At 43.5% G+C, this 21,613-nt stretch overlaps 1 protein-coding gene across 5 annotated transcripts in view; it reads left to right on the top strand.

The window, feature by feature from the left end:
• LOC140741175 (sodium channel protein type 8 subunit alpha-like) overlaps positions 1 to 21,613 on the top strand; it is a 234,428-nt gene that overhangs the window by 148,497 nt on the left and 64,318 nt on the right. For all 5 annotated transcript variants that reach the window (XM_073071042.1, XM_073071044.1, XM_073071041.1 and 2 more), the window contains exon 14: positions 6,813 to 6,945. In XM_073071042.1, the coding sequence (XP_072927143.1) occupies positions 6,813 to 6,945 (133 nt within the window). The remainder of the gene's footprint in view (positions 1 to 6,812; positions 6,946 to 21,613) is intronic.

The raw sequence follows: 21,613 nt of genomic DNA, 5'->3' as shown, positions 1-21,613 counted from the left end.
GAGGAGATGTTGTTGCCAATACGAACTGAATGGGGTCTGCAAGTGAGGAAATCAAGATCTAATTGCATAAGCTGATTTTGAGGCCAAGGTCTTGAAGCTTATTGATTAATTCTGAGGGGGTAATGATGTTGAATGCAGAGCTGTCGTCAATGAAGAGCATCCTGATGTATGCATCTTCACTGTCTAAGTGTTCCAGGGTTGAGTGAAGAGTCAATGAGATGGCCTCTGTTGTGATGGTAAGCAAATTCTAGCAGATCCAAGTTGCCTCTCAGGCAGGAGTTGACATGTTTCATCACCAACCTTTCAAAACACTTCACAGTGGGTGTAAGTGCTTCTTCACCACTGGTTTAATTGAATCCTGTTTGAAGACCTATGAAGCAAGATGATAAAGATATTAGTGAACACTCCAATCAGTTGATCAGCTCAGATCTTTAGCAGTTGGCCAGGTACTCCATCTAGGCCAACCCATGTCGCTTGGTTTCACTTTGTAGGAGGTGACAGCATTCAAGCTCTACCAATTCAAGTTTGGTCCAGAGTTGCCACTTCGCACATGATATGGCTTTCCAGAGATCGTACTTGAACCTTGTGTATCTTATTTGGTTGCCAAACCTGAACGCCACTGATCTGGCCCTCAGCAGATTGTGAATCTCATAGTTCATCCAGGGCTTTTGGTTGGGGAAACCTCTGAATGATTTTGTGGGGATGCACTCGTCTACAACTGTCTTTATAAAGTTGGTGACATCCATGGCCTATTTGGTCGGATCCTCTGAGTCCTTGAACATGGCCCAGTCCGCTGACTCGAAGCAATTGTAGTCGCGCCTTTGCTCCAGAACAAACTCTTCACTGTCCTCATCTCTTTAGCCTCTGCCTGTATACGGGTAGGAGGAGTTCAGCCAGATGATCAGGTTCCCCAAAATGCGGTCTAAGGATCGAACGGTCGGCATTCCTTGCGGTAGTATATCAGCGGTCAAGTGTGTTGGAACCCTGGTGCTACAGGTGATGATGATAATTGGGCAGAGATTTCTTCAAACAAGCCTGACTGAAGTCCCCGACGATGATTTGAAAGGTGTTGGGGTAGGCTGTTTCTTGTTTGCTGTTGGTGGCACTCAGAACCGCAAGTGCTTCCTTAATATCAGTCTTTGGTGAACTGTGGTCAGGATGACAGAGAAGAACTTTCTTGGTGTGGAGAATGGTTGCTATTTAATCATTAGATGTTTCAGGTCAGGGGAACAAGAGTGCGACAAGACCACCATCTCCGAGCACCGCAAACAATTTATCATGAAACTCAGAGCCCCCACCTTTTGCCTTCTCCAAATCAGCAGTCTGGTCCATCCTGTGTATCGAGAAGCCAGCAGGTCTTACTGATGCATCCAACGTGTCTCGAGTTAGCCATGTCTTTGTGAAACACAGGAAGCAGTAATCCCTCATTTCCCTCCGAGACAGCAATCTTGCCCTCAGTTACTCAATCTTGTTCTCCAGTGACTGTACATTTGCTAACAAAATGCAGGGTAAAAGTTTCATACCCTGACATTTTAGTCTGGTTTGCAGCCCTCCCCTCCTCCCTCTCCTACAGTTGTGGCGATGTGCCTTCATCCACTTAATAGTGACATGCCTGCATTCCTGAGAGTTAAATCCACTGAACCATGAGTTTGTTAAGCCAGTTTAAAAGGTTGTTACTTTAAGGGAAAGAGCAGACTGCAGATTGCAGTGATAATAGTTCAGAAGAGGTATATCTAGAAGATTTGTGTGCAGCCTGTAACGTTGCCAGCACCAGCTTGAATCATCTTGATTCTGCCAGATGGGAGAGCAAAGAGAGAGTCCAGCATCTTTGATCATGCTGGTTGCTTTGTGGCAGGAAGTATAGACTGAGTCCACAGAGAGGTTTTTAATGATTGTATGAACTTAAGGTTGGCATGGATGAGTTAGACTGAAGGACCTATCTCCATGCTGTATTACTCCATGTCCCTATTCTGTTGTTGCATAACCTTACAGCCGAATGATCATTGACCTTACCCGCACCTCCCCACTTTACTCTACGATCCTCGATTTTTGCCAGTAATCCAAAAATACTTCTTTCCCTTCTTGGCTTTCTGGGATGGAATAATTACAAATGCTTGCAATCCTTGGAAAATAAACTCCCCCTCATCTCAGTCCTGGATGGTCAAGACAATTATCCCTGTTTCTTATTCACACACCAGGAAAAGCATCTGAACAGCATCCATCTATTATTATTACCATCTAATTCTTAAACTCTTGAGAATAGAGGGGTTTTCTTGCTCAATCTTTCCTTGTAAGTCAAGCCCCTCGTGGCAAGAATTAATCCAGTTAATTTTTACCTCAAAATTAAGCCTTCCTTTTGACAGTTAAGATAACCACAGCTGCATACAGTCTCCAAGTCCTGTATTCAATCTACCTGTCAACATTCCGTTTGTCTTCATAATTTGATCTACCTAATTTGTGTCTCATGTACAAGTGCAACCAGATCCCTCTGCACACCAATGTTTAATAACCTTGCACTATTGTAATATTCTTGATTTCTTCCTTTTTTAAAAAAAGTTGATTGGCTCCCATCTCTATTTTTTTCCATCTTTTTACCCACTAACTTTGTCTGTACCATAAGGTGTAAGAACAGAATTAAGCTATTTGGCCCATCATGTCTGCTCCAGCATTCAGTCATGGTTAGTTTTTTTGCAATCGCATTCTCCTATCTTTTCCCCATAACCCCTAACCCTCTTACATCCTGATCTTTCAGCATCCAGTGAGTTTCGATGAGATCCTTCCTCATCCTAAACTTCCATCTTGGGCTGGTGGATGCAAGTGTCAGAATTAAGAGGAGCACCATGACATCCAGGCCAGAATGATAATTTCAGTAGGCACATTTAAGTTAGGAGGATTGTACTTGGATGTAAATGCTTGTTCAATGCCATATGCAGTTATCCTTCCAACAGATGGAATCAGTCTGCATTCAGCTTTCCTTTGGAGACCATTTGGAAAATATTGTTTGTCTTCTGTGCTGGATTTGGGGTGTTGGGGGACTGCTGTTCAATCACTCTTTTGTGGAGCTATGGCAGAAAGTGCTCTGAAGAAGCAGTCAGTTAAATAGTTATTCGTGCACTTTGTGATGTATTTGGCTTGGATACCACAGGAACTTTCCAATAATTGTTTCAATCTGGAAACAAGCATGAGTGTGTTTGCTGGGAGCCAGTGAAACACTGCCTAAAGCTTAGCCTGCTTGTTGATCTTCCTCTTCCAGTTAGGTTTACTGTTAGCAAATCTGTTGCCACTTATGACAGGGGATAGTGCATTTCAGTGTGAATAACTGACACACGTGACATCAGAAAAACATGAAGCTGAGCAAAGATAACTCAAATACACAGAATTAAGTATTGGGAATGTACACCATTCCTTAGTCATGTTGCACACCCATTATACTTGGGTGTTTGAGTAGTGTGTTAACTGATTGGATTAGTGTCCCAAGTAAATTTATTGTCACATGCACAAGTGCGGTGAGGTTACAGGTACAATGAAAAACGTGCTTGCAACAGCATCACAAGCACATAGATACAGACAAAACACAAGACATTGGAGGGAGAAAAACTGTGCAAAACATAGGCGTTGGTACAAAAATAAAAATCTGAGACAGGCCAATTGTAGTGCAAAGGATTGGCTGGAGTCTTTGGGAGCTGAGGTGTGGTTTAGGTTGGTCAGGAACCTAATGGTTGAGGGGAAGTAACTCTTCCTGAATCTGGTGGTGTATGAATTGAGGCTTCTGTACCTCCTGCCTGACTGATGGTAGCAGCATGACCCCAATGGTGGAAATCCTCAATGATAGATGCCGTGTTCTTGAGGTAATAACCAGGGTCACGGGCTTGAATCCCTAGTCCATTCCCTCTCCTATAGCAGTTGGGAAATTCAATTAATAAAACAAATCTGGGATCAGAAATAGTTATCGAGCGGGACAGGTCATGCCATTTTGTAATCTTTAGCCAATGCGTGACTCCAGACCCAGAACTCTGGAGCTGCCTTTGGAATAGCCTGGCAAACTATTCAATTCTTGGCCGTGCTAGCATTGCCCAATTACATGACTAAATTAAGAATGTGTTTAAAGAAAGCATCCACCCGCTGCTGGCCCCTACTTGCAGGTGGACCTTCACAACTAGCCAGTCGCCACCCACATTGTAGTGAGCCAATAGCAATAAAGTATCCCAACTTGCAACCAAAAATATCCATCTGAATCATGAGCTGCCTGTCCTCTGTACACATGCTGATGGGTCATGTTATAAATTTTGAGCGCCATCAGTTCTAATTTTCAATTGCCTTTCAATGACTTTACTTTCATATAGAGTATATGTTCCACCTGTAAATTGGAGCAAACTCTCAAAACTATAAAATGGTAGATCATATTGCCCTTGATGTAAGATGATGAGAATACCTGGTCAGACAGTAAAAGAGAAATTCTAACAAAATGAACCATCCCACAGATACCACCTTTGTTCTTTTCCATAGATGTTGCCTGACCTCCTGAGTTCCTCCAGCATTTTATGTGTGTGACTTAAGAGAATTCTTACCTCCAAAGTTGAGAATGAAAATTCTGTCAATTTACATAAATTCTTGGTTAAATTGATTGCGTTGAACAGTTATAGCAAGGCTGCTTAGTCAAGTTCCGGAGATGGTGGCTGGGTTATTTGCTGCTTGCAGCTCTGCAGCAGTTATGACAGTGCTTTGAAGGTCTTTCATTAGGAAGGAATTGAAGGAAATTCATGGTATCTATGAAAGACAGCAATAAATGCACGATTCAGATGGTGCTCCTAACTTTGTTAGAGCTTGTCTAGGAAGGTGGTGGTATGGAAGTAAATGATAACTGCTGCAGGACATTCCAAAGCTGATAATGCATTTCCAATCAAGTGCACGAGGTAGAGTTTGCAGAGAGAATACAAGTCCTTGTTGAAGGTTCAGAGAGCTGCCAAAAAAAACCACCCTTGAGTAAATCAAAACAGAATAATTTTTTGGATATTAAGAGAATTGAGAGATTATAGGAGATATAAAAGAAATCAGCCATGATCTCATTGAATGCACAGCAGGTAGAAGGGGCCAATTGCCTGCCTTCACTTTTTTTAACCACCACAGTTATTTTGGCAGCAGTAATGCACAAAATTTGAGTAGCTTGCAATCTGGCGGCATGAACATCAATTCCTCCAACTTTAGGTAATTTCTCTCCCCTCCCCCAACTCTCCTTTTCCATTCCTCATGCTGGCTCCTCTCTTACCCCTTCTCCTCACCTACCTATCATCTCCCTCTGATGCCCCTCCTCTTTCCCTTTCTCCCATGGTCCACTTTTCTCTCCTTTCAGATTCCTCTTCCTTCAGCCCTTTGCCACCTATCACCTCACAGCTTCTCATTTCAACCCCCCCCCCACCCTCAACCACCCACCTACCTTCACCTATCACCTAACTTGTATTCCTTCCTCTCCCCCCTTCCCCCACCTTATTCTGGCTTCTTCCTCCTTCCTTTCCAGTCCTGACGAAAGGTCTCGGTCTGAAATGTTGAATCTTTATTCTTCTCCATGGATGCTGCCAGACCTGCTGAGTTCCACCAGCATTTTGTATGCAGTACTCAATGTCTACTATTATACTTCTGTTGTTTCTAGCAAGCTTTGATCTCAGTGCCATACCTTTGGGAGTGATAAAATTTGGCTATAGGTGTGTAGGTGGTGGTAGGAAGGCAGAAATGGGTAGGAAATTATGACTAGATGTCTCCATTTTGTGTCTGGAACAGTCGGTGGAGCACACTGAAGCTTTTGTATTTCACTGAAGCTTTGATATTCACATCAGAGTTCTGCAAAAGGCAGAAAGGGAATACATTTTCAGTCTAATTTCTTCACCAGCTGTTTGTTGCAGTTTAGGTTCATTAAGCATTCCTTGTCTTTTTGTAAATTAATTCACAATACTTAAGGTAAAATGACCATCAAATGAGAAATGCTGTCATTGACAGTAAGCACATCTAATCAGGTGAATTTCCTTTGTAAAGGCAGATTCTGTAGAAAAGATGGTTGAAAGATTGGCAGAGATTGCAAAGCGGGTAAGTGTGTGGTAACTGACAATCTGCCTTCCGATGGTGGAGCAGAGTAAGTGAAAGTTTTGGAATACGTGGTAGAAGATCTGTATGAGGAGGAGGGAGTTAAAAGCTGGGGCAAGGTTATTCAGGTTGAATTCCAGGAATAATGGTGCATGTGTGGGTTTTTGGTAGAGGTGAATACATGGGACTGAGGTCTGGGTTTAATTAAGAATGGACGCAGGAAAGACATTGATGAAACCAGTGCTCAAGGTAATGAATGACTTTAGTTTGAACAATACTTGGGGAAGAAGGTTGAAACATAATCGGGGAGTTTCAAAATTTTTATACATTGAATTAGTTATCAAGTAGAAGTATTATGCACTTTGTTAATAACAATATTGAAAGTCATGAATTGAAATAATGTAATTTCTTTGAATGTAGCTCTTCTTTCCTCTTTTTATGACTGGCCAAATGTTGTGCCACAACTTATGAGTATCTCTGATTGCAACAAAATATTTTGGATTACTTGTTTATAAAAATGGAAAGCTGAACATAAATGCAAGGTGAAAAACTTAGCCACGCTAGTGAACAATGCTCTCCTTGATGGTTGCTGTTTGCTGTACTGAACTGAAACTTGAAACCTGTCCTCTCCTCACTTGCTGATCTCTGGTTGAAGCATGCAAGCTGCACACTGCCATTTATCATCATTTAAAAAGAAATGTTTGAAACTCTACTAATTTCACTTTAACTGCTTGCAGCCTACCACTGAAATAGAGAGCAAAAAGAAACTTTCTGGCTCCCTCCTGGTTTCCATGGACCAGTTGAATGCGTCTTTTGGGAGGAAAGATAGAGCGAATAGTGTTTTAAGTGTTTTGACTAACACACTGGAAGGTATGTAGAATGCATGTTTTCTTCAATTCTTGGTGGGTGAACTCCAGGGGGTTAAAATGTGTCTGCTATTCAATAATAATGGTGCCACTCTGTTCTTGCAATGCTTCACAATGCAAATAGTGCCATCTTATCAGTTTCTGTTTCTAATTGCTGCTCAAACTTCTGAACTAAGTATATATAAGATAATAGTTTTACAGTATCAAATTGCAATCAACAGTGAGTTTGTCATTCACTCAGCATTGGCTGCTCTTGGAAGCAGAAGTCAGTTGCCTTGTTCTTTCTCATAGATCCTATGAACTGAGGGAGTTGCCATCATTTCGAGCTAGCAAGGTGATGTCTAATAGGACAACCTCAGTGTCAATACTTGAGTTAGAACAGACCAGTAATGGCATTGTTTTATCCACATGCAGATGACCTGTCATTAAAATATAGCACCTAGTGAGCTGGTTTGATTTAAAAACAGCAGATGCACCAAATCCAGAATGCTTTCAGTTTCAACATGTTCAGGCATTTAATTGATAAGAAGTCATCACACAAAGGTAGTGCAGTTTCTCAAGTTGGTGATTCTTCCTTTGCTTCTGTTGTCCAGTATAATAATCCACATTTTTGTCCTTGGTCCCTACAATTGCTAATCTTAGTCATGCTGTTGTGGGCAGTACTGAAATGAAATCCCACACTGACTGCAAGCATCATAGCAGCACTAACAAATGCCTCAGAATAGACTCGACCTTTATGGATGTATTGTGAGAGAAACTTAAAGAGCTAGTGGAGCCAATACAGTGATTATAGATAAAGGTGGCTAGGGTACAGTATAGTGCAATTCCTACTCTTTGACTTGTTGCAGTATTTTTAGCTGGACTGACTCTGGGCTATTCAAGGATCCTGGATTAGATCTAAAAATCTACATTTGAATTGAGTAATTTAAACAAAAAAGTCCTCTTATTAAAATAATGCTGCCTTGTAACAAGAATATTAGTAATTGTCTTGCCTTATTTTGATAATATTAAGCATGTACATTTTTGCAATTGATCTTGTGCATTATATTTTATTAATAAGGAAAGCCCACATATAGCTTGTAAAGCAAAGTCTACCTGATATTTTACTTTGGTCTGTCTGTTGGGAGATGAGGAATATTTGCAAACTTGCAGATGGAGGGTCCAAGATGGAGTGAATTATTAGCCTGGAGAATTCTCGTCCTTGCTTCCAAATATTTACATGGCCTTGCCCTTTCCTATCTGCAACTTCGCCTTGCCATCCAGCTAAGAATTTTGATTTCTTGATTGTCCCAAGGTCTAATTGCTCCACTATTGGCAGCCATGCTTTTGGCTACCAAGTCTGCAAGCTCAGGAATTCCCTCGTCTTTCTGCTTCAGTGCCTTTAATTCTCCGCTTACAGCCATCCTCCATAATGAAGCTTCTTTCTCATCACTAGTCCAGATATGTAAAATTTTGTTTGATAATCACTTCTGTGAAATGCCTTAGAATATACAATAGTACAGCACAGAAACAGGCCCTTCAGCCCATAATGTCTGTGCTGGTCCTGATAAAACCCCTTCTGCCTGCATATGGTCCATATCCCTTCATTCCCTGCATATTGCATGTGCCTGTGTAAGTGCTTCTTAAGCATTGCTATTGTATCATGACCACCCTGGCAGTGCACTGCAGGTGCTTTCATTAAAAGCTGATTAAACTCGTGTTGCTGTTTACCAGAATGTATTTACCACATTGACCTTCCATCTTATTCCATAAACGTGCGTGTGTATGCGTACTGTCATGAATACAATTTGGGTTCATTAGGGCCGCACATTTCTCTGGTCAGAATCAATGTTCTACTATGTGTTATACAACTCCAAGTGACGCGAAGTATCTGAAACGGTACCATGGAAAACCTTGGCCTATGAATTGCTTTTAATGATTTGTGCCCCTGTGTAGGATGATTTAAAAAAAAAAAAAAATTTCATGTAGCTCCTACTCCATTAACCCCTGCTGGGACCATGGTGTGTATTGATACAGAGAAAGGAAAGCACCTGGCCCAGACAGTGTATCTGAGCAATTACTGAGGCCTTCTGCTAATCAACTAGATAGAATGTTTACTGACATCTTCAACCTCTCGCTTTGGCAGTCTGAGGTACCTACCTGTTTCAAGCAGGCATCAATCGTCTGTCAATGAAGAAGAACATGGCTACTTACCTCATTGACTATCATCCAGTTGTACTTGCATCCACTATGATGAAGTGTTTCAAGAGGCCGGTCATGAAGTTTGTCAACTTCTGCCTGAAAAGTGACTTGGATCCACCTCATTTTGCCTACCGTCACAGCAGCTCAACAGCAGATACTGTTTCATTGGCTCTTCCCTCAGCTCTGAAACACCTGGACAGTGAAAGTGCATATATCAGGATGTTCTTCATTGACTGCAGCTCAGCATTCAACACTATCATCCCCTCAAAATTTATCACTAAGCTCCAAGACTTGGGCCTTGGTACCTCCCTGTACAATGGGATCCTTGATTTCCTCACATGCAGACCTCAGTTCAGATTGGCAACTTCTCCTCCGTGATCTCCGTCAGCAAAGGTGCACCACAGGGCTTTGTGCTTGACTCCCTGCTCTACTAGTTTTACACTTATGATTGTGTGGCTAAGTACATCTCTAATGTCATATTTAAGTTTGTTGTCATTGGCCGAATCAAAAGTGGCGGTGAATCAGCATATAGGGGGGAGATTGAAAATCTGGTTTAGTGGCGCCTCCACAGTCTTTCACTCAATGTCCACAAAACTAAAGATCTGATTATCGACTTCAGGAAAAAGAAGTCGGAGGTCCATTAACCAATCCTCATTAGGGGATTGGAGGTGGAGGGGGTCAGTAGCTTTAAATTCCTTGGCGTTAACATACCAGAGGATCTGTCCTGGGTCCAGCTCTTAAGTGTCATTGCAAAGAAAGCATGATAGCACCTCTGCTTTCTTAGAAGTTAACGTAGATTCGGCACGTCACCAAAAACTTTAGCGAACTTCTACAAATGCACAGTGGAGCATATCCTGACTGGTTGCATCACGACCTGGTATGGAAACACCAATGCCCAAGAACAGAAAAGGCTACAGATAAAGTCCTCCCCAACATTGAGTACATTTTCATGGAGCACTGCCACAGGAAAGCAGCATCCATCAAAGACCATTCAGTTCATGTTCTCTTCTTGCTACTATCATTGGGCAGGAGGCACAGCAGAAGCCTGAGGTCCAACATCACCAGGTTCAGGAACAGTTATTACCCTACAACCATCAAGCTCCTGAAGCAGAATGGATAACTTCACTCACCACTACTCTGATCCTACGACCTCCAGGCTCACTTTCAAGGACTCGTTATAACTTGTGTTCTCAGTATTATTTTTATTTGCATAATTTATCTTTTTTAATTTTGTTTTTATTTATTTCATTTAGAGACACAATGCGGAGTAGGCCCTTCCAGCCCACCAAGCTGCACTGCCCAGCTATTTAACCCTAGCCTAATCACAGGACAATTTATCATGACCGATTAACCTACTAACCGGTACGTCTTTGGAATGTGCGAGGAAACCGGTGCATCTGGAGGAAACCCACACGTTCACGGGAAGGATGTACCAAATTCTTACAAATGGCGTCAGAATTGAACTCTGAACTCTGGCGCCCAAAGTTGTAATGGTGTTTGCAGATTGGTTATTTGTCAGTCCTTGTATAGCTTTTTGTAAAATTCAGTTGTATTTCTTTTTTCCCTGTAAATACCAACAAGAAAATTAATCTCAAGGTAGTATATATTAACATATGCATTAATTGATCACATGGGTGTAATTGGGTGGCCAGAAGGGCCTGTTACTGTGTTGTATCTCTAAGGGAAGAAAAATAAAGTAAAATAAATATTACTTTGAACTTTGAGATGACAGAATCAAACATTGTTACAGTGACTTGCCCTTAACAAATAAGTTAGTTGCGACTCAGTGCCAGGAAAACTGCCACCAGATGGATCAAAACCGACAAGATGGGTTGGTCTAAATGCTGTCGCTGAGAAAATAAACTATGGTTTTAAAATGCTTCTTTCCTCTAGCATACTCCACCCCCACCCCCCCAGAACTGTATACACAGTTCACTTCCATTAAAGCTGGGGTTAGCACTCAAAGCTAGGGTCCTGCCGAAGGGTTTCGCCTGAAACATCGACTGTACTTTTTCCAAAGACGCTGCCTGACCTGCTGAGTTCCTCCAGCGTTTTGTGTGTTTTAGCACTCAATAATTTTAGGAGACCTAGACAGGTTTAAAAAGTTTCAAAGGTCAGAGAAATGTATACAATATACATCCTGAAATGTTTTTTCTTCACAAACATCCACGAAAACAGAGGAGTTCCCGAAAGAATGAATGACAATTAAATGTTAGAACCCCAAAGTCTCCCCCAGCTCCCCTCCCTCCCACGTGTAAGCAGCAGCAAGCAACAATCCCCCCCTCCACTCCCCCCACACCACCAGCAAAAATAAAGCATCGGTACCTGTCACCGAGCACCCAAGCATGAGCAAAAGCAACAGTTAAGACACAGACTTGCAGTACTGCAAAGACTACGTTGTTCACCCAGCATTTGACATACCACAGTGTGTGTCTCACTCTCTGTCACTCTCTCTCTCACTCTCTTCCTCTCTCCCTCTCTCCCTCTCTCCCTCTCTCTCTCACTCTCTCTCACTCTCTCCCTCTCCCTCTCCCTCTCCCTCTCCCACTCTCCCACTCTCCCACTCTCCCTCTCTCCCTCTCTCCCTCTCTCCCTCTCTCCCTCTCTCCCTCTCTCCCTCTCTCCCACTCTCCCACTCTCCCACTCTCCCACTCTCCCACTCTCCCACTCTCCCACTCTCCCTCTCTCCCTCTCTCCCTCTCTCCCTCTCTCCCTCTCTCCCTCTCTCCCTCTCTCCCACTCTCCCACTCTCCCACTCTCCCACTCTCCCACTCTCCCACTCTCCCCCTCTCCCCCTCTCCCCCTCTCCCCCTCTCCCCCTCTCCCCCTCTCCCCCTCTCCCCCTCTCCCCCTCTCCCCCTCTCCCCCTCTCCCCCTCTCCCCCTCTCCCCCTCTCCCTCCCTCTCACTCTCATAAAGGAGAATGAGGTGTCTGTTTCACAGCCAGAGGGGAGACATAACAAACAACTTGCTGGTTTACGATGTTAAAAGTTCATTGTGTCACTTTTATCGAGTCCTGTGCCCAAAGATCTTGAGTCTCTGGGCACACAGCCATAGATATTCCAACTCCTCCAATGACACACGAGTCTCCTGCCATGACACCGACCTTTGATCTGCCCGTCTCCAGAGCCCCGAGATCCTAGGCCTCCAAAGCCGAGCCGAACTCTTAGACCGAGTCATTAGACAGGTCCCATTCCCTCAAAGAACTGTAGTCAACATGTAACTCCAGGTCAGGGTCTTCAAAAGAACCCTGAAAGGGAAAAATAAAGATATTAAAGATGGAAGTAGAGCTGTTTCCAAAGATGCAAACAAAGGAGTTGCCATTTAGCGCCACCATCACTTCTTATTCAACAGCAGATAATGAAGATCAAGAAGTTTGCCTCCCCCAGAGTCAGTCACAAAATTTTGCAATCCAAGCTCATTTCTTTGTACCAATCAGAGTTAATCAAACTGGGCAGTGTAGCAGCTTTGATGCCACGGTAGCTTGAAACTAAAGAGTACTTCCGACAGCCTTTCTAGCAGCCTCCTTGCTGGAAATATACATCTGAACATTGGGCAAGGACAGTGCATAACGTGCTGTGATTTCATCCAAGGTAAAAATCAAATTATGTAGGGTCTGGATTCTTTGTGTAAACTGGTGGATGAGGGGCTTTCAGAGCATGACCGAAGGTTCAGCATGGTAGCACAGTGCCACTCCACTACTGTCTGGAAGGAGTTAGTATATTCTCCCCACAATTGCATGGGTTTCCTCTGGGTTTCTCCTACATTCCAAAGATGTTATGGGTTAGTAGATTAATTAATCACATGGATAGCATAGGCTCATTGGGCTAGAAGGGCCTGTTACTGTGCTTTATCTCAAAAGAAAGAAAATAAGACTCCATATGCGATTCTTTCAACCCAAGAGCAGTTAATTATATGACAATACATTCTCAAAGCAACACTCATCATTTTGTAGCCAATATTAAATGCACTAAAAATGAGCACAGCCTGTCTGGACTTGATGCAGAGTTTGTGATTGTTTGGATTATTAGACATATGTCAAGGGCCAATTAAAAGAAATTAAATTTAAGCAGAACAGCCATTGTTGGAGTGGGACAGGGTTAGAGTGGGGAACTGTGGCTTTGGTTAAGGTCAGGAGATGCAGTGTCTAGGCCAAGGTTTCTGTCAAATTTCTTTTATTTATCTATTAGTTCCTTGCTAGAGTACCAATAACGCATCCCTAGGAAGTGATGTACTCCTCTTGCAAGATGTCGGAGACCTGGGTCCCAGTCTCCCAGACTGCTACATCTGCAAGAACTCCATATAGTTGCAGCTCCTTAGAGATCATGTTAGGGAGCAAGAGTTGGATGGCCTACAGATCATTTGGGGAGAATGAAGAGTTCATAGACAGGAGCTACAGGGAGATAATCACACCAAAGTTGCAGGAGGCAGGTAGCTAGGTGACCGTCAGGAGAGGGAAAGGGAATAGGCACCCCTGTGGACATACCCCTAAATTGCAAGTACATCAGATTGGATACTGTTGAGGGGGAAAGGGTTACATCCAAACTAGGTCTCTGGCACTGAGTCTGGCTCTGGCTCAAGGGAGGTGGGGAGAGGAGGAGTGATGTGGTGATAGGGAATTCAATAGTAAATAGAACAGACAGGAGATTTTGTGGATGTAAAAGAAACTCGGGTGGTATGTTGCCTCCCAGGTGCCAGGGTCCAGGGTGTCTCAGATTGGGACAATCTTTTGGAAGGATCGTCACCTGAGTCAGTGTGGTTGGAAGTCAGAAACAGGAAAGGAGCAATCACTGAAAGACGAGATGGCGCTGGTGAACTACAGCGATGTGCTGCAGGCAGCTTACAAAGCTTCTAAATATACTTCTGATTATGTTCACTGGAATCTGCAGCCTGTAATTTACTTTTAAGTAATGTAGTTTAGAACCATCTTAATGAGTTAGTGATTTCATGATCTACTTAAGGACTTGGTGGACTTAACTCTCAAGCGTCCAGGTGTGATACTTTTAAGCAGAAGATGGTACATCACCATGGCCGTACGAAAGGGAGGGGAGAGCTCCAAGCTAGACTAAAAAGGAATGAAATTTCCTTTATCCAGCATCTTATTAGCAAATGTAGTCACTGGAGAACAAGACTGATGACCCACGAGAAGATTGCTGTATGGGTGTGAAATGCAAAATTGCAGTGTTGTGTTTCATGGAGACATGGCTCACTCTGGAAGTGGCAAATACATTGATAAGACCTGAGGGCTTCCTGAGACATAGGATGGACTGGTCTTCTGATTTAGAGAAACCAAAGATTGGGGGGTCTGTGTTTCATGATAAACTCTTTGTGGTACTCAGACATGGCGGCTTTGTTGTACTCATGCCGCCCCCTCTCCCCCCCCCCCCACCAACTTGAAGCATCTAACAATTAAGTTCCAACAGTTCTACTTGTCAAGGGAGTTCTCTCCGTGATCCTGACCACAGTTTACATGCCACCAAAAGCCAATCCTAAGCAGGCACTCGAGATATTGAATGCTGCCATCAGCAAGTAAACAGCCTCCCCTGACGCTTTTCAAATCATTGCTGGGGACTTCAATCAGGCTTGTTTGAAGAAATCTCTGCCCAATTATCATCAACATATAATTGGCAGCATCAGGGGTCCCATCTCATTCAATCACAGATATACTATGATTAGGATTACCTACTAATCCATCCCTAAATTGCATTTCAGTAAATCGGATCACTTGGCTGTCCTCCTACCCACCTACATACGGACAGAAGCTAAAGAGCAAGGCTCCAGAGATGAGGACAGCAAAGAGGTAGTCGCAGGAAGCAAAGGAACGCCTATGGGATTGCTTTGAGTCGGTTGACTGGGCCACATTCAAGGACTCATCTGAGGATCTGAATTAATACACCACAGTTGTCAAGGACTTTATAAGAACAGTCATAGACAAATATATCTGCACAAAACCTTTCAGCGTCTTCCCAACTAGAAGCCCTGGATGAACCAGGAGATCAGCGATCTGCGAAGGGTCAGATTAGAGGCATTTAGGTCTGGCGATCAAGTAAGATACAAGAGGTCCAGGTACAATCTCCAGGAAGCCATTAGCAGTGGCAATTCCAGACCAAACCTAAATCACTGAAAGGCGCTCAACAACTGCGGCAGGGCTTGAATGTTATTACCACTTTAAAAGTGAAACCAAGCCACATAGGTGACAACAAAGCTTCATTCCAGATGAACTCAATGTCTTCTCTGCTTGCTTTGACCATCAAAACAAGGAGGAACATTCACAAGCTTCCGCAACCCCCGATGACCCTGTGATTTCTGAGGTCAGTGTGAGAGCATCCTTCAGGAGGGTGAATCCATGGAAAGCATCTGGCCCAGATGGGGTACCTGGCCGAGTACTTAAGACCAGTGCTGGTCAACTGGTTGGAGTGTTCACCAAAAAATGAATTTCAGGTTGTATATTGTACGCATTTCTCTGATGGTAAATGGAACTATTGAACCTCTCACTTCAGCAGGCTTAAGTACCCACCAACTTCAAGCAGGCTTCAATTATACTGGTGCCTAAGAAGAACAAGGTAACCTGCCTCAATGACTATCATCCAGTAGGACCTTCACCTCTGTGATGAAGTGTTTGGAGAGGTTGGTGATGAAACATATCAACTCCTGCCTGAGAAGCAACTGGGATCCACTCCAATTTATTTATTGGTGCAACAGATCTACAGCAGATGCCATTTCCTTGGCTCTTCACTCAACCCTGGAACATCTGGGCAACAAAGATGCACACATCTGGATGCTCTTCATCGACAACAGCTCAGCATTCAATGCTATCATCCCATAAAAACTAATCAACAAGTTTCAAGTCCTTGGCCTCAATAACTCCTTGTGCAATTGAATCCTTGATTTCCTCACTGCAGACCCCAGTCTGTTTGGATTGGCAACAACATCTCTTCCACAATCTCCATCAGCACAGGTGCACCACAAGCCTCTGTCCTTTGCCCCCTGCTCTGCTCACTTTATACTTGTGTCTGTGAAGTTAAACATAGCTGTAATGCCTTATTTAAGTTTGATGATGATACCATTGTCTTTGGGTGGTGATGAATCAGCATATAAGAGGGAGACTGAAAATCTGGCTCAGTAGTGTCACAACAACAACCTCTTACTCAATGTCAGCAAAACCAAGCAGCTGAGTATTGACTTCAGGAAGAGGAAACCAGAGGTTCGTGAGCCAGTCCTTATCAGGGGATCAGAGGTGGAAGGGGTCAGCAACTTTAACTTCCCTGGTGTTATCATTTCAGAGGATCTCCCCTGGTTCAGCAAGTAAGTGCCATCATGAAGAAAGCACAACAGCACCTCAACTTGGAAGTTTGGGAAGATTCAGCATGGCATCTAAAACTTTAACAAATGCCTATAGATGTGTGATGGAGAGTATATTGACTATTTGCAACACTGCCTGGTATGGAAATACAAATGCCTTTTCATGAAAAATCCATCAGAAAGTAGTGGATACGGCCCAGCCCATCACAGGTAAAGCCCTCCCCACCATTGAGCACATCTACAGGGAGCACTGTCGCTGGAAAGCAGCATCCATCTTCAAGGACTCCCACCACCCAGGTCATGCTCTCTTCTTGCTGCTGCACCCACACTATCAGGTTCAGGAACAGCAATTACTCCTCACCATCAGGCTCTTGAGCCAGAGAGGATAACTTCACTCACCCACTACTGAACTATTCCTACAGCCTTTGGACTTGCTTTCAAGGACTCTGCCATCTCATGTTTTTGATATTTATTGCTTTATTTATTTATTATTTTGTATTAGCACAGTTTGTTGCCTGTTAGGTAAGTTTTCATTGATTTTATTTTGCCTCTTGTGTTCACTGTGTATACTCACAAGAAAATAAACCTCGGGGATTTTGGAAAGATGCAAAAATAGCAGGGTTGTCGTCATTGGTGATTTCAACTTCCCTATAATGATTGCCACTTCAGTGAAAAATATTTAGAGGGAGCAGAATTTATTAGGTGTGCCCAGGAGGGATTCTTGACTGAATACGTAGACAGGCTGACTAGCGGAGAGGCCATATTGGATCTCGTACTAGGCAATGAACCTGATCAGATGCCAGATCTCTTGGTGGATGAACATTTCGGAGACTGACCACAACTCCCTGACCTTTAGCGTAGCTTTGCATGGGGATAGGAGCAGATGGTATGGAGAAGTATTTATTTGGGGAAGGGAGAATTAGGATTCTATAAGATAGGAATATGGGAGTGTAAATGGGGAGTCAATTGTGCTCTGGGAAATGCACGATGCAACTGTGTGGGTTGTTTAGGGAGCACTTGCTTGGGTTTCTGGGTAGGTTTGTCCCATTTAGGCAGGGAAAGGATGGTAAGGTGAAGTAGCTGCAGTTGACAAGAGATGTGGAACATTCAGTCAAAAGGAAAAAAGAAGCATACTTAAGATTTAGAGTGCAGAGGTCAGAAAGGGCTCTGAGGAGTTGCAAGGTATACAGAAAAGAGTTTAAGAAGGGACTTGGGAGAGCTAGTGGAAGAGAGGATGTCACTCTAGTCTAAAAGTTCACCTGAGGAAGCATGGATTTCGACTTCCAATACCGACTATCTTGCTGGCAAACATACAGTCTCTGGTAAATAAAACTGATGATCTCAGAGCTAGAGTGCTGTACCAGAGGGACATTGTGACCTGTTGTGTTTTTTTGTTTCATGGAATCTTGGTTAGCCCCTACCATTCTAGATACAGTGGTACAACTGGCTGGCTTCACAATACACCATCAAGATAGGACCGCTGAGTCTTTCAAAGGCAGAGGAGGCGGGGTATGCTTCATCATCAACTCCTTGTGGTGTGCAAGCGTGCCGGTGCTATCCCAGTCCTGCTCACCTGGCCTGGCACGCCAAGCAATCAAGTGTCATTTATTTTAACTGCCGCGGGAGATTTCAGCAATTATCTTGGTAGCAGTGTACATCCCACCTCAGGCCAGTGTACAGCAGGCTCTAGACAAACTGAGCGACATAATCAACAGGCATGAAACAGTGCATCCTGATGACTTCCCCATCATTTTGGGGGATTTTAACCAGGCCAGCTTGAAAAAGTCTCTAAATAATTATTACCAACAAATCACTTGTAGTACCAAAGGAAACAACACATTGGATCATTGTTACATCACCATCAAGAGCACTTGCTGTGCTATCCCACGCCCACAGTTTGGAAAGTCTGATCACCTGGCTGTACTTCTACTCCCTGAGTATAGACAGAGACTGAAGACTGCAGCACCAGCAGTGAGGACCAAGAATGTATGGACAAGGGGTGTGCAGGAGTGCTTATAGGACTGCCTTGAATCAGTAGATTGGACTGTATTCGGGGATTCATCTTTGAGTCTGAATGAGTATGCCACAGCTTTCGCTGATTTCATTAAAAACCTGTGTGGATGTGTGTGTGCCTGTGAGAACTTTCTGCACATAGCCAAACCAAAAGTTGTATATGAGCCAGGAGGTTTGTAGTTTGCTCAGGACTAGATCTGTGTTATTTAAGTCTGATGACTCAGGTCTGTACGAGAAAACCAGGGACTTGCTGAGGGCTATTTCAAGAGCTAAGGAATGATTTCAAATGAGGTTGGAGGTGAAATCGGACGCACGCCAACTCTGGCAGGGTTTGCAGGATATTACTTCCTACAAAGCAAAACCAAACATCGTGAATGGCAGCGATGTTTCACTACCAGATGAGCTCAGTGCCTTCTATGCTCGTTTTGAAAGGGAGAATAAAACCACAGCTATGCGGGTCCCTGCAGCATCCGGTGACACAGTAATTTTTTGTCTCAGAGCCCAATGTCAGGCTGTCTTTCAAGAGGGTGAACCCTTGCAAGGTAACGGGTCCCAATGGAGTACCTGATTAGGCTCTGAAAAAAATGTGCCAACCAACTAGTTGTTCGAAGATATTTTCAATATCTCGTTGCTACGGTTGGATGTTCCCACCTGTTTCAAGAGGACAACAATTATACCGGTGCCCAAGAAGAGCAGCGTGAGCTGCCTGAATAACTATCCAGTAGCACTTGCATCTATGGCGATGATCTATGCTTTGAGGGGTTGGTTATGGCTAGAATTAACTCCTGTCTCAGCAAGGACCTGGACCCACTGCAATTTGCCCATCGCCACAATAGGTCTACGGCGGATGCAATCTCATTGGGTCTTCACGTGGTCTTGGATCACCTGGACAGTACAAATATCCATGTCAGGATGCTGTTTATTGTTTACAGCTTAGCGTTTAACACAAAAAAATCCTACAGCTCTGATTGAAAAACTCCAGAACCTGGGCCTCTGTACCTCCCTCTGCAACTGGATCCTCTTCTTCTGAACTGGAAGACCACAGTCTGTGCAGATTGGAAACGTCATCTCCACCTTGCTGACAATCAACACTGGTGTACGCTTAGCCCATTGCTCTACTCTCTCTACACCCGTGACTGTGTGGCTAGGCACAGCTCAAATACCATCTAAAAAATTTGCTGATAATACAACCATTGTTGGCAAAATTTCAGATGGTGACGAGAGGGTGTACAGGAGCAAGATATATCAGCTAGTTGAGTGGTGTTGCCGCAACCACCTTGCACTCAATGTCAGTAAGACCAAATAACTGATTATGGTCTTCAGAAAGGGTAAGATGAAGGAACACACACCAATCCTCATAGAGGGATCAGAAGTGGAAAGTGTTCCTGGGTGTCAACATCTCTGAGGATCTAACCTGGCTCCAACATATCAGATATACCAGGGAGAGCATTCTAACTGGCTGCATTATCTTCTGGTAGTGAGGGCTACTGCACGGGATCAAAGTAAACTGCAGAGAGTTGTAAACTTAGTCAGCTCCATCATGGGCACTAGTCTCCATAGTATCCAGGACATCTTCAAGGAGCGATGCCTCAAAAAGGCGGCGTCCATCATTAAGGACCCCCATCACCCAGGTCATCCCTTGTTCTCATTGCTGCCATCAGGAAGGAGGTGCAGAAGCCTGAAAGCACACATTCAGTGATTCAGGAACAGCTTCTTCCCCTCTGCCATCCAGTTTCTGAAATGATATTGAACCCATGAAGGCTACCTCACTTCATTTTTTTTATTTCTATTTTTGCACTACTTATTTAATTTACTTATTTAATATCATATACTAATGTAATAGAACATGTTGATGTTAAGAATGAGGATGGCTGAAGCATCCTCTATTTGGATAGACAAGTTCCCAGACCAGAAGGGATTGCTGAGCCATTGGCAGTGATCTTTGCCTCATTACAGGCCTCAAGAGTAGTATCAGATGATTGAAGGCAGGCAACTGTTACTACTTTGTTCAAAAATGCTAATAGGAATAATGCTGGGAATTATAGACCAATGAGTCTTCTGTCAGTGGTGAACAAACTATTGGAGAGAATTTTTGAGACAGTATTTACAAGCATTTAGAGAAGCATAGCCTGGTTAGGGTTAGTCAGCATGGTTCTGTGAAAGGTATATTGTGCTTCACGAGCCTGATTTGAATTCTTTGTGGAAGTCGCAAAACGCATAGGTAGAGCAGTGGATCTGGTGTCTATGGATTTTAGTAATGACATGATTAGGTCATTCACAAAGTCATGAGGATGCAGAATTTCCTGGCCGACAGAAGGCAGAGGGTGGTTTTAGATGGTGTATTCTGTCTGGAGCTTGGTGGCCACTGATGTTCTGCAGAAGTCTGTTCTTGGGTTCCTGCTGCTTGTGATTTTTATAAATGACTTGGATGAAGAAATGGAAGGATGGGTTACTAAGTTTGCAAATTGCAGGAAAGTTGGTAGAATTGTGGAGAGTGTAGAAAGTTGTTGTAGGTTACAATGGGACATTGATAGGATGCAGGCTGGGCTGAAAAGAGGCAGATGGAATTCAATCCAGGAAGTGTGAAGTTGATACAGTTTGGAAGGCTCAACGCGAAGACAGAATACAAGGTTGATAGCAGAATTCTTAGCAGTGTGGAAGAACAGAGGGATCTTGGGATCCATGTCCATAGATCCCTCAAAGTTGCCATGCAAGTTGATAAGGTGGCTAAGAATGCATATGGTGTGTTGGGCCTTCATTAGTCAGGGGATTGAGTTGTAGGTAATGTTGCAGCTCTGTAAAACTTTGGTCAGATCACACTTGGACCATTTTAATCTGTTCTGGTTACCTCATTATAGTAAGGATATGGAAGCTTTAGAGAAGGTGTAGAGGAGATTTACCAGGATGCTGCTTGGATTAGAGAACACGTCTTGTGAGGAAAGGTTGAGCACGCTAGGACTTTTCTCTTCGGAGCAAAGCAGGATAAGAGGTGACTTGATAGAGGTTCATAGGATGATAAGAGGCATTGATACAATGGGTAGCCAGCATGTGTTTTGCCAGGGCGACAATGGCTAATAAAAACAGGCAAGATTTTTAGGTGGTTAAAGGAAGATACAGGGGTGATGTCAGAGGTAAGTACTTTGTTTACACAGAGAGCGGGTGTGTGGAACTTGTTGC

This window comes from Hemitrygon akajei, chromosome 18 (assembly GCF_048418815.1).
Source record: "Hemitrygon akajei chromosome 18, sHemAka1.3, whole genome shotgun sequence".
Classification (NCBI taxonomy): domain Eukaryota; kingdom Metazoa; phylum Chordata; class Chondrichthyes; order Myliobatiformes; family Dasyatidae; genus Hemitrygon; species Hemitrygon akajei.
The sequence above is the reverse complement of the archived record's forward strand: the minus strand, read 5'-3'. Positions and strand labels throughout refer to the sequence as shown.